Source organism: Danio rerio, chromosome 6, assembly GCF_049306965.1.
Source record: "Danio rerio strain Tuebingen ecotype United States chromosome 6, GRCz12tu, whole genome shotgun sequence".
Lineage (NCBI taxonomy): Eukaryota > Metazoa > Chordata > Actinopteri > Cypriniformes > Danionidae > Danio > Danio rerio.
This window is the reverse complement of record NC_133181.1, coordinates 18,075,070-18,088,191: the sequence shown is the minus strand read 5'-3', so window position 1 is coordinate 18,088,191 and position 13,122 is coordinate 18,075,070. Positions and strand designations below refer to the sequence as shown.

The window sequence follows — 13,122 nt, the reverse complement described above, 5'->3', positions numbered from 1 at the left end:
CCCCCCTACTTCAACACACAAGTCCTACTGTATATACACTGCATGTGTTGTTCATTATTGAACCTTTTTGTTTCATTGTAAATAGAAAATGTCTTCATACCTGCTGATTTGTTTAATTTTGTCAGACATTTTCTGTTGTATGTTTGTTTGCCGCCAAAACAATAAAATACATTTGTCTGAAGAATTGATTTGCTTTTTATTTTTGAGAACAGTTCAGAAAACTGATTAATTTGAGTCAAACTACAATAACTACTGTATATATGATTTACCATTAATGTGTGTGCAGCAGCGATTAAGCTGTGAGTACAGAACTACAGTACAGTAATTAACTGTAAGCAGTTTCCTGTTAGTTTCCGCTACTGCTCTGTTACAGTGACTAACACTGTTGCCAGTATTCCACTGTAAAAAAGTCAAACTAAAAAGTCATTAACTGATATTAACAATTGAATATTACATTAATAATAAAACAGTCCAGACCTGGCAATGGTCATGCAAGCAGACTAGCTTTTCTAACACTGAAGCATATATATGCATAAACACACTCCTCAAAGATCTCTCTTAAATTAATATTGTCTGCAGAATGTTTTATTTTAATAATCGTGCATAAACATTAGATCAGTCAATATCAAAGTCAAAACTGTGAACAAAAAAAACTTTTAAAAAATCTCAAGATCACATTTAAAAAATAAGTTCACCCAAATGGTTCACGCCACTGGTACTTCACAGCTACTGTGGGGTCACCCATTGTGGAGAGGTCTCAGCTGAGATGCCCAACCAAGACAAACCACCTGATTCTGGACAGCAGAAGATTCTGGATCACACCATAGTCTTCAAAATAAAAATCTAAAACTTCCAGTAGGTGGTGGTAAATATATACACTTACATACCTTTAACTACACATGACATTTTACTCTACCTTACATATTACTCACCCGAATTGTATAAGGGTCATTCTCACAATAAAGTGCCTTCGAGACATCAAAATTATAAAACAAAATTGTTTGAGAGTTTTGATTTAACCACAGTTGTTTTAATTAGACCTTATTCCAGGGATGGGCAAACTTAATCCCCGAGGGCCGGTGTCCCTGCAGAGTTTTGGTCCAACCCTAATCAAACAGACCTGAACAAACTAATCAGTGTCTTTAAGATCACTTGAACTCTATAGGGAAGTCTGTTTGAATAGGGTTGGAGCTAAACTATGCAGGACACTGGCCCTCCAGGATCAAGTTTGCCCACACCTGCCTTGGACTGTAAGAAATGAATGTTGGTCAAGCTCCTGCACTTTTTACAAATAATCTGCAAGTAGAAAAACAGTAAACAAACCTCACATTGTGTCAACCCTGTCATGGACAAATGTAAAGTATCAGTACAGTCAGAGCATCTGGAAAGTTTTCATAGCGCTTCACTTTAACCACATTTTTATGTTACAACCTTAATTCAAAATGAGTCAAATTCATTTATTACCTCTAAATTCTACACACAATACCCCATAATGACAATGTGAAAAAAATAAATAATTTTAAATAGTTTCAAATCATCTCACAAATGTTTTAAGTGTTGCCCAGCCCGCAGCTCTACAGTTGTCTGTTAGAGAGGCTCTGCTTGCTAATGCCCAGGAGGATGCGGGACTTCCAGTTGAGTGTGCACTTATCCCTGAGGACACACCTTGATTTGGGTATGATACACAAGGGTGATGGCATCCACAACCCAGTGTGCCAGCCTCTGCTTGGATATGGCACTTTCCTTTTGCCGACTGCCAAAACAGACACAAAGCAAAATAAAACAAAAAGAAAAAGAAAAAAAAAACAGACTAGAGAATGCTCTGTTTGGGCCACGTAAACACCCAGTGTGCGACCTGATCACAGCAATGGAGGGGTTAAGTAAGCCTCCTCCATGGTCAATGGTTGAAGTCTCACTACCTTATCTGGAAATGGAGTGGTAGGAACCTTGGGCACATAGCCAGGCCAGAGTCTCAAGACTATGTGAGAGTTAGCTGGCCCAAATTCCAAGCATGATTTGCTGACAGAAAATGCCTCCAGGTCCCGGACTCTGTTAATAGAAGCCAGTGTGATGAGCAGAGCTGTCTTCAAGAAAAGAAAACTTAAAGATACTGAATCAAGCGGCTCTCTTTGCAGTGCGCAGAGGACCACAGAGTGATCCCAAAAGGTCATGAGAGGTCAGCTACCGATGCTGGCAGGTCACTTAAGTTTTCTATGTCATGTCTATAGATCACACATGAAGGTTTCAGAGATTTGATTTGATTTATTTATTTTCAAACAGAAATATCATACATAAAACATCATTAACAAAAAATACATTTCAACATGGTGGAAAATGGAGTGGGATGAAGCACAAGCTTATTATTTTCCCACCCCATTACCACACACGTCATTCGTCTATTACTTAAACTGATTTCTTCTTTCACTGATCTCTTCTTTTTCATAAAATATATTTTATCCTTTTGGCATCTTTGACAAATTATATGTTTGATTCCATTTGTAAAAAATACACTGCAAATAATTAAAATGTCATCATACCTTTCTCGTTTTATTTATAAAGGATTTGTATGCTCCAAATAGCCCACATTTTCCATCAGTCTAATGACTTTTTTGTATTTTAAGGGATTGATTGTATTTGAAAACAACATCAATTAGGACTAACAAAAACCAGAAACAACTATCTAACTAATGCTGAGATGACTTATTAGCCGCTTTTCCACTATCGTGCTGAATCGTTCTTTAAACAGAACTGTTCCATTCCGTGCCAAACCGGGCCAGACAGCACGGATACGGTTTCATTTTCCACTGTCGTGCTGCGACAAAGCTCTTTAAAACATTATACAAAATGCATCAGTAGTTGCCTTGGTAACGCAATGTAAACGGTTCCCTTTGTTCAATTAAAGTTAAATAAGAGCCGAAACTAATTTTTTTTTTCATAAAAGCAAAAGCAACCATGTGACTAAACACTGTTATGCCGCTCTATCAAATAGGGGTGCTAAATATAGGTACATGTGCACCCTTATTTATATTTTGCGCAGCTCTGGCTAAATTTTATTTGGAGGGAAAATTACCAAAATGTAACGTGATGATTGAAAATAATTGGAGGGGAAATAAATAAAATTTAAAATCTCTGAACATAACAGAAAAATAAACAATGATAAGACAACAATAATAGTGCATTTGCATTATAGTGGCAGAAATATCATTTTGGACAGGCCTTGTCAAAGGTGAGCCGGGCACTTTCACTAATAAAAACACAGCACATAAATTATTTCATTTTTAACAATTAATTAAATTACACTGCGTTTTTATATCAAAAGTTGATAATGATATAAAATATACTACATTATGATGGTAAAATGAAATTAAGCGATGGCTGTTATTTGTTTTACTATTCAAACATTAAATAACGAATGCAGCAAGTGAAATAAAAAACGAATATGAAACAACACATATATAGCAGGATTTAAAGCATATAAAGCACTATTATATTTAGCAAAATGCTGCTCTATTGTCTTTTTATTTTGATCATTTTATTATTATTATTATTATTATTATTATTATTATTATTTGTTCATAATTAACTAACAAGCTGTACGCAAATTATTACTAGACGTTTTAGAAAATATTTGCGTAGCTATATTAAAGATCACTAAGAACAAAAAAACAAAAACACAGAAACATGTTACATGAACAAAAAAACAAAAACACAGAAACATGTTACAACTTATGTATAACTGAATCATATAATTGCCTAGAGCTGAAATGATGAAAATTGCTCTCTTTTTTTTTATAAAACATTTGTCAAAACGTATTGATATTTTTTGAGTAAAAGCAATACTGACATTTAAGAATCCATATTTATTTAATTCATTCATTCTTTTGACTTGTTCATTAGTGCATACGCTATAATATAAATCCTACAACAGTACCTTAGACAGTTACATTGCCGCTCCGTAAAGCTTTCAAGCAAAGTCTTTTGGACGGCCGACATTACAACACGAACACGCCGTCCTTCAGGTGGTCTCGCCGGTATTAACAAGCTGTCCTGGCTTTGAATTAAAAAGTGCAATTATTTCCTCGTTGTTAAAAGAGTCTGCAAGTTCGTGTTCCATGGATATAGTGATGTAGTTGTGGAATTTGGACATCGACGATGCAAAGCGTGACTTTATTCGCTTTATTCGATGCGCAGCAGGAAAAAAAGTCAGCAGCGCAAGTCGCTGGCATGTCTCTCCCGGATCAGAGCGAGTTTTGTGCTGTGAAATACAGCGCTGCGTGCAATAAACTCACATTCAGGCAGGCGAAGTAGGTCTGTATTCGTCAATAAAATAATAACTTTAATGAATAAAATATGTTCGTAAGAATGTGATGAGTTATTCACTTCTCTGCCAGAGACTGCTCTATGGTTTTAAAACCCTTTTCAAACTGTTTCGTTTAGATCTGGATCATTATTTTATATTAAATGTACTGTAGTTTATTGAGGATGTCTGATGACTAGCGCGCTTCTGCTGAGCCAGCTGTGGTAGCTTAGCAACCGAGTCGTGACGTCAACACACAGAATCTGTCAGCACAGTTCAGCACGGTTGTCTAACCGTGCCGAGGATTCCGGGCCAAGAACGGTTTGTAATCGTGCCGCGCCGTTCCAGGCTCAGTGGAGAAACAACCGTAACCATACCGAAGTGTTCTTAGAATGGTTTGGCACGATAGTGGAAAAGCAGCTATAGATATTTGTGTGCAATAATTCCAAAATGTATGTCTAATCATTATTAAATATTAATGATGACAATAATACTAACAATGAATTACATCTCTCATGATCGTGCTGCCCTGAATGTGCTTGAATGTAAGTTATCTATTTATTTACCAATATATTATCATTTATTGTATCAAATGCCTTCTTTAAATCTATAAAAATTCCAACTACCTTCTCCTTTTTCTGATCTGGACGTAAGTGCCAGATAGAAAACCTCCTTGAGAAAGAAGGTCCTTCCTCAGGAGAATCTGTCAGGGAGGGTCTGTCCCGAGGAGTGTGAGTTCTGGAAACCAGGTCTGGGTGGGCCAGTGTGGTGCAACCAGCAAGATCTGCTCCTCGTCCTCCCTGACCTTGCCCAGGGTCTGTACAAGAAGACTCACTAGGGAAACGCAAACTTGCCTGATACACATGTCCGAAGCCAGCAGTGAGCCAGTGCATCTGTGCTGAGCGGAGCAGTGGCCGGTCTTGGCTAAAGCAAACAGGTAAACCTGAGTTTCTCCAAAACACCCCCATATCAGCTGGAGTACTTTAGGGTGAAGTTGGCACTTTCCTGGGAGTGTGAGCTGCATGACATTCCTTGGTGCTTCCCATTGACATCCCTGAGACATGCAACAAAAACCTAAAATTAATAACAGAATTTAACATGAACCTGTTTATAATAAGAACAATTAAAAACAATCAGTAAATAAAAGTGAATAAAAAGTTAAATGTGAAGTGCCATTAGAAACTCCTGGAATGTCAGTCGCTTTGAAAAAATGAACAGTATTTTACTGTAAATCAGGAAATTCTCCATTAGATTTATTTGTGTTTTATAACAGATTTGGACAGTTGCACAGTTTAACCAAGCTTAATGTTGTGTTCAATGTTCTCTGTATTTCTCAGTTCTCCTGCATTTGTTCTGTTAATAGGTGTGGATGCCAGTTCACAGGCCAGTACTCATGAACTTTGAGAGCCAGTTTTTGGGGAAACTGTATCAAAGATAGGGGTGTAACGATACACTCAAGTCCTGACGATGCACTGAGGTCTTATGAAGCAAAGGAATCTTTCTCTGTGCAACAAAGTGAACATTATTTACAAATGTATCATCTGTAATATCTCTGTGACTGACTTTTTCTTCATGAATATGTTGTGAATTTAAAGACGAGACAAACCAGCAGGATTTTTCGGGTATCTTCAGAGCAGAATCCTTTAATAAGAACTCGCCGTTGCTGTGATTCATCAAGAAAATCTCTCAACTACTGCAGCTGACACTCAGTTAAATACACAAGTTAGTGGGCAGTGCTTATTAGTAGAAACAGAAACTGCCATTACAGGTTTAGTACAAAAGTCTTTTTTCGGCTTTTGTCAGACAAAAGACACAGCCGTGTCTGGAATAGAGGATGACATGGGAGGGAATTTTCACTTCTGTCCCGTTCCCACTCTCACAGAAAGAAATCTTTTCCCGTCCCACTCCCAGACCAAAGTTTAAAAAATGATCCTGTCCCATCCCGCTCCTATTATGATATCCATTTATCATTTTATTTAGCTCGTCCTTCCTGTTCTGTGATTTTGAAGCACTGTAAATTATCTAGATTCAGTGGAATGTTGAGAAGTATAAGGCGGTGCAGAAAGTTTAGCGTCTTCTATTTTCTGTCTGAAGGCTTTTATTTCATCACTAAAAAAAATCATCACTACTAATTTGCGGTGGGACATTTTGTTCCAAAGATGACTGATTATTTGTTAATTTAGCAATGGTGTTAAATAAAAATCTAAGACTGTTATTATTATTTTCTATCGGTTTGTGGAGGTGCTCAGTCCTGGCAGATTTTAGAGCTCTCCTATAGCTGTGGGAAGCACTGAATCTTATAGTTACGACATTTTCATTTTGTTAAAAATAATGTTTCTCATAAGAAAGGTGGGGGATGGGATTAAAACTGACATTACATTCTTAAAATCAGAGGAGTGTAATAATTGAGTGTTTAAAATGGCTTTTCTTGACTGTGAACACTCTTATTTGTCAGTCACTGATCATTATGCTCTACGTGCTTAACTGTGTTTTTTCTACTGTGCAGGTTCAGAGATGTGGCAGCCATGTGGACGGACCCTTCAACCATGACCACCTCCTGAAGTCACATTATGCTCTATTTATCGAAGATGTTCTGCTCTCTCTTTGAACTATTTGGGCCTCATCAATTCTCTTGATCTGGGATATAGTCTGAAGATTGTTTCTCAGGATTACTGAAATCGCATTTACTGTAATTCACCCGATTAAAATCAATCATTCCATCACAAAACAAACAAATCTCTGTGCATATACTGTATTTACTATTGTCTGCATTGAAATTATTCTAATAAGCATTATTTAGGCAGTTTTGGAATCGTGTCTGTGTTCAAGAATATGATGCATCGTCTTCTTAATTAAATCTAGTTTAGAGTATTAGCACAGAAACTTAGCATGCTGAATGTCTAGCGGTTATTACTCTTATTTATTTCAAACTAATTGTTATATTCATATTATACAGTATATTCAAATGTATTTAAGTTATCATACATGTAATGTGAGCAATAAATTGTATGAAAATATGCTTCATTTTAAATTTGTAAGTGGCGAAACGGGCAGTCATAAATGTTGTGATTTTGAGAAAATAAAATCTCATTTTAATTACGCTGTAAAAAGCAATTAGTTGACTATAAATAGGTAAGTTAAGTCAACTTAATAGGTCCTCATATTTTTAAGGCAAGTCAATTGGTCACTTTTAAGGCAGCGGTTTTGATCCCTTCATTAAAGTAACTAATCGCTTTTTATAGAAAACAAAATGATGTTTTACATTTGAAGGTGACATTTATTCTTGATTTATTCCTTGTAACACAGTTTGTTTCATTCAGCACATGATATTCTTTGGTCTGAAAATAGTTGTTGATTACAAACCAGATGATAGTCAGTGTTTAATGATTTATTTCAGCCTTCAGAAGGGCCTGATTGTTTAATCTTTGACATTTTTACTTGGCTCGACTTCATTAATGTTGACTGTGCTTCAAGTAATTGTAATAGTTCATAAAGCAATGTACTTTGTTTACATCTTTGTTTATTACTGTGATGTGCTGCATTGACTTGGATCTGAAAGTGTGACGGTGTCACATTCGTCCAGACATACTTAATAAAGATTGATTTAATCATTTAAGAACTGAACCTTTAGAGCAACGCAACTGTGATTAAAGTAAAGCAGCAAGTAACAGAAGCTGATTTGAATGTAATGTTGTGACTTTTTAACAGGTCATTTGCTGTTAAGCTTGTCAAATGTTCACTCAGTTGAAACAAACAGCTTACAGCATCAATAAATATATTTAAGTTCTTTTTTTTCCAATCTTGGTTTTAATAGATAGTGACTACATTGTGAGTTCTATTGTATCTCTGCTGTATTTGCTCAATGTTACAGTTCTCTGTTCAGAATGTTTATTATTTATATCACAGAAATGGGATTCATTCAAACGTAATGTATTATGTATGGATTTCAGTGTTGACTGCTGTAAGATTTTATGTGATTAATAATATGACATAAAATCTCATTTTTCATTGCGATCTCATTTTCACGTCATTGCAAGGATACTTATGAAGGTAAAAATGAATATGTATTTGCTTCTGTCATTTCTATTTCTAAAGACAGTTAATTTTGCTCCAGTGACTTATAAATGTATAATCATATCTATATTCTTCTGAGTCTAAAATAGTGTTATTCTGAATGTCTTAACACCCTTGGCAGTCTTTATCCAGTATAACATCATATAACAGGTTATGTCACCATATACAAAATAGATCATGCGTTTTGCAAAGATAATCATTTATTTAAGGTCTTGGAAAACAAGAACTGACTACAATCTTTAAGTTATGATTGCTGCTGAATGACGCATTGTATGACTTCATTTCATGATTTTTCTTTCAATAAAGTCTCTTGGTCTCACGTAGGTTTTGTTTGTTTTCTGTGCCAGTGATTTATACTTGAATATGTTTACGAGGTGGGTTGTTAGCCCAACGATCAACCCTCAACCTGGAGGACCAGGACATACACACATACGGACAATTTAGCTTACCCAATTCACCTATAGCGCATGTCCTTGGACTTGTGGGGAAAACTGGAGCACCTGGAGGAAACCAACGTGAACAAGGGGAGAACATGCAAACTCCACACAGAAATGCCAACTGGCCCAGCCGGGACTCGAACCAGCGACCTTCTTACTGTGAGGCGACAATGCTAACCACGGAGTCACTGTGTTGCCCCAGCGTGTATATCAATTAAGAAAAAAATATATCAGCATTTAAATATCTACTGACTAATTTAACTTTTCTCTTTCGTCAGATGGGTTCAGGTAGTGCCTCTATCCTGCTGCGCTTCAGGAGAATTCAGCATCACAAGCAAAATGACCACCTTGAGTCAAATAACATATATTGACCAATCAGCACGGTTGTCAAGGCAGAATCTCAAGCACAACCAATCATTTTAAATGACATGGTGAATCATTTACAGAAATTTAAATGTTAAGTTCAGAGAGCAGTCGCTTAGGGCCCCAAGGAAGTCTGGAGGCAGACAATAAATACTAATAAAGTCATTTCCTGTCATATTTTGCAGGATAAGGCTCTAACAAATACATTTTATCTTAATTAGTATGTGTGCAATTGTGTCCCCCCACCCCCAATCATGGATCAGTCCAGCAGTCAAATCAGATGAAAATTTAGTTTTAGAAAACAAATAGTTTGTTCATTATTTTTAGTTGTGAACTTATTTTAAGCAAACAAATCTTTTAAAATGTAGAGATTGTGTAAAGGTAAAAATATAGAAAAGAAAGCAAGACAGAGTGCTATAAGATAAAGACAGCTAAATAAATAAGCAAATATGAAAAGTGCTTATTACTGAAGGACTTCTGGGTCTCATGACTGGAATTGCTTAGGGCCCCAAAATCACTAAATCCGGCCCTGCTCATAACAAACAATCATCATGATCACGGTACAAAGTGTAGAGTAAACAATGTTATTAACACTATGAGCTGTATTTGTTAAAATAAATGTTAAATTATTGTGTGTTTCATTAGACAAACTGTTGAGATGATGAAAACACGCAGTCTTATACGTTTTAGTTAAACTGTGATTCTCTGTGCTGAACATTGCCCCCTTGTGTTGTCTATGATCACTTACTGAGGAGAGACGTGACCCTGCACCACAAAAGCACTTTTTTACTTCTTTTGGTTTGAGCACATGCTTTTTAAAATGATTGAGCTGTTGAAACTTTGACCTACACATGAAAAAACAATATGTATATTTTAAATTATTTTCAAAATTATAATTGTATTCTAACCTGAAACTGAAGATCGTCCTAAAAAGAGATTTATTGCACTATATTGGGATAATTTGTAATTTGATGTGCACAAAAGAAGAAAAACACAGTAGTGTTTACTTTAAATTCTCGTAAGAAGTTTAGTATTTGTATTTTTTCTAACTTGGAATTGAAGATTATATCAAAAAACTATTCAGCACGCTTCAATGTTGAAATTTTGTAGTTCAATGTCCACAAAAACACAATATTGTTCATTTCAAATTCTCATAGAAACTTTTCTTTTTTACCTAAATTGAAGATCACTCAAAATAAAAAAACATTTGTTAAATATCAGCATGCGTGTATGGACATTTACTGAGTTTATTATCGACAGATCTGTGTTTAAGTAAAACAATTCGGCTAGTTTAGATTTTTATGTTTTAAATTCAGACATCAAATATTGCAAATAAAGGTTTGGTCTAGTTAGTTCAGCACACTACAGACAGCATGATCATATCTAACTTAACAGAGTCTCCTAATTCCTCCAGTGTCTGTGTTACTTCATTCATTTTCCTTCAGCTTAGTCCCTTTATTCATCAGGGGTCGCCACAGGGGAATGAACCGCCAAAATATCCAGCATATGTTTTACACAGTGAACCTTGCTGTGAGGTTACAGTGCTAACCACTAAGTCACCGTGCTGCCCTAGGTTTAAACATTTACATTTTAGTGAAACCAGTAAAGAAAAAAAAACTGCTGTAATTGCGTATAAAATAACTTTATTGTTTATGATTTATTTAACATCTGTCCCCGTTTTTCTCTAAGTGGTCTATAAACTGTACATTTGTCTACTGTAGACTAGCTTGTGTGTGTGTGTGTGTGTGTGTGTGTGTGTGTGTGTGTGTGTGTGTGTGTCTTCAGCTCGTACAGCTTTACACAGAGCCTTACAGATGCAGCAGAGGAAGCTCAGGATCAGGATCTGTTCTCCTCAGTTCCTCTGCCCCTCCTGCTCTCCTTCTACAAATCATTGACAGCGTTTATCTACACTGAACCTGACAATGCAACCCAAGCCATGACTGCTGGATTTAGATAAGTGTAATGTCACTGGCCACCTGTGCAGTGCAACCAGGGATGGCTCTCAATGTCATCTAAACTGGGCCGATCAGCCGGCGCTGCACTGAGACACCAGCGAATCAGCTGACGGCACTCTGTTACACACAACACCGTCTTCAGAACCACACAACAACAGACTTCAGCTCGCTCACCAGGCTATCTGAATGTGTCTGAATCTCTTACCTGTTGACAAGCTCCTAGGGAAGGTCAGTCGGCTTCTGGACGTGACCCTCTGTGCGCCTCTGAATGGGAAACGGTCACACAGGATGTTGTAGAGCGTCACTCCTACTGACCAGACTGTAGCTGGAGTCGCATGGTAGCGATGTCTACGAAACCACTCAGGAGGAGCGTATGCAGGAGTGCCTGAGAGACATAAGAAGACCACAAACATCTGCTCAACATGCTCCAGTACAGACAAACTCCCTTTAGTGGATCAGCAGAAGTTTACAAACATCAACAGAACGTTTCCTTCTGTAACTCAAACTCACCTGCAAAGTATTTGTAGGCCGATCGCTTCAGCAGATCTCCACAGCCGAAGTCCAGCAGCTTGATGTCCTGGGACTCTGTGGAGATCAGGAGGTTTTCTGGTTTGACGTCCCGGTGCAGGACGCCGCGGCTCTCGCAGTGTTTTAGGGCCGCGATCAGCTGCACCAGCACTTTCTTGGCCAGACGCTCATCCAGACAGCCGTTCTCCTCACAGAAGCTCTGGAGATCTTGGCAAGGATCCGGTCGCTCCAGGATCAGGATGTAGCGTCTGGGACGGTCAAACCAGTCCAGCAGCTGCAGGACACTGGGGCAGGCAGGAGCTGATGTGACACGGGTCATCAATGCCACCTCCAGCGGCAGCCGACCCTGACCATCCTGCAGGACAAACCCTCCATTATATCCAGAACTCAATCAAACACAGCAAACACAACAGATTCACATCAAAACATACAACTTTCAGTCGCTCGGGGGTCCGGTCCTTCGACACGTACTTGATGGCCACCTGCAGACAGGAAAAGCAGAGTAAATCACACCTGCCTGATTGTGACACATGACATTTACTGACAGCAACATTTCTAAAGCATGTCTGAACAAAGGAGGGAAGAAAATCTCTTACTGGCAGTCCATCAGACCTGCGCATCCCAGCAAACACAGAGCCGAATCCACCTCGTCCCAGCAACGGGCCCTTCAGGTACAAGTCTGCAACACAGAAGAGCACAAGAAATGAAGAAAAGAGAGAAAGAGAAAACATGCTGCGGTCTCATCAATGACAAATCATTTCCTAACTGAGCCATAAGATCTAGAAGATGAGCTGTGCTGACCTCTGCGAGAGCGTTTGGCTGGTCTGCTGGACGAGGTGGACAGTGTTTGCTGGCTGCTGCTCTGCCTTTTCCTCTTGCTGTTCCTCTGGTCTGTGGATGCAGAATCAGCCAAATGTGAAGGCAGAGGAGCCAAAAAACCAGGAAGCTCAGTGGTGCCGTCCCGTGTATCTTCTGTATATCAAAACATTTTTAATTAATCTTTTTTGTTAACTTTTGTAATCCTTTTCATATTAGTCAAACACCATACAGCATCATACAGTGATATACAATGACAAACAAATTAAAGATTAAAAACACTCACCTCCTCTTTCTTCACCCATGTGGGACATGGACAATCTCCTCCAACCTGCAATAAAACAGACAAAAACAGACAAATATGAAAATAAATGTAAAACAAAGTAAAGAAGAAGAAGAAGGAGAAGAAGAAGAAGAAGAAGAAGAAGAAGAAGAAGAAGAAGAAGAAGAAGAAGGAATGAAAAAACAGCAACAAAATTGTATTTAAAAAAATAATCAAAAAAATAACTAAAAGAAAGATGATTGGAGAAATTGTGCTCTTTAAAATAAGTCTTTCTCTCTCAGAAATCCTCCAACAGCTTCAGAAATCTCAGGATTCGCACAGAAATGCTCTGCAAAGTCGCCTCGTCTCTCAACCAACAGATTGCGATGG

The 13,122-nt window shown here is 37.7% G+C and overlaps 2 protein-coding genes across 2 annotated transcripts in view; one reads left to right on the top strand and one right to left on the bottom strand.

Moving 5' to 3' along the window:
* Nucleotides 1-13,122, top strand: part of LOC137495850 (serine/threonine-protein kinase pim-3) — a 62,887-nt gene that overhangs the window by 46,564 nt on the left and 3,201 nt on the right. The gene's annotated exons all lie outside the window — the stretch shown is intronic.
* Nucleotides 1,439-13,110, bottom strand: LOC137495849 (serine/threonine-protein kinase pim-3-like). Its single transcript, XM_073953885.1, has 11 exons — nt 13,073-13,110; nt 12,757-12,801; nt 12,456-12,626; nt 12,251-12,333; nt 12,086-12,136; nt 11,637-12,009; nt 11,332-11,511; nt 11,148-11,243; nt 10,964-11,052; nt 4,924-5,351; nt 1,439-2,222 (listed from the first exon to the last, which is right to left on the bottom strand). Exons 2-9 carry the CDS (start codon nt 12,782-12,784, stop codon nt 11,024-11,026), a joined length of 1,011 nt encoding a protein of 336 aa, XP_073809986.1. The 5' UTR covers nt 12,785-12,801; nt 13,073-13,110; the 3' UTR covers nt 1,439-2,222; nt 4,924-5,351; nt 10,964-11,023.

What these genes read in the sequence shown, in the direction of transcription:
- LOC137495849 (XM_073953885.1), bottom strand. Translation starts at nt 12,784, where the DNA reads ATGTCCCACATGGGTGAAGAAAGAGGAG. An exon ending in CATGGGTGAAGAAAGAGGAG is followed by an intron (nt 12,627 to 12,756) that starts GTGAGTGTTTTT and finishes TTTGATATACAG; the next exon opens with AAGATACACGGGACGGCACC. An exon ending in GGCCTACAAATACTTTGCAG is followed by an intron (nt 11,512 to 11,636) that starts GTGAGTTTGAGT and finishes TATGTCTCTCAG; the next exon opens with GCACTCCTGCATACGCTCCT.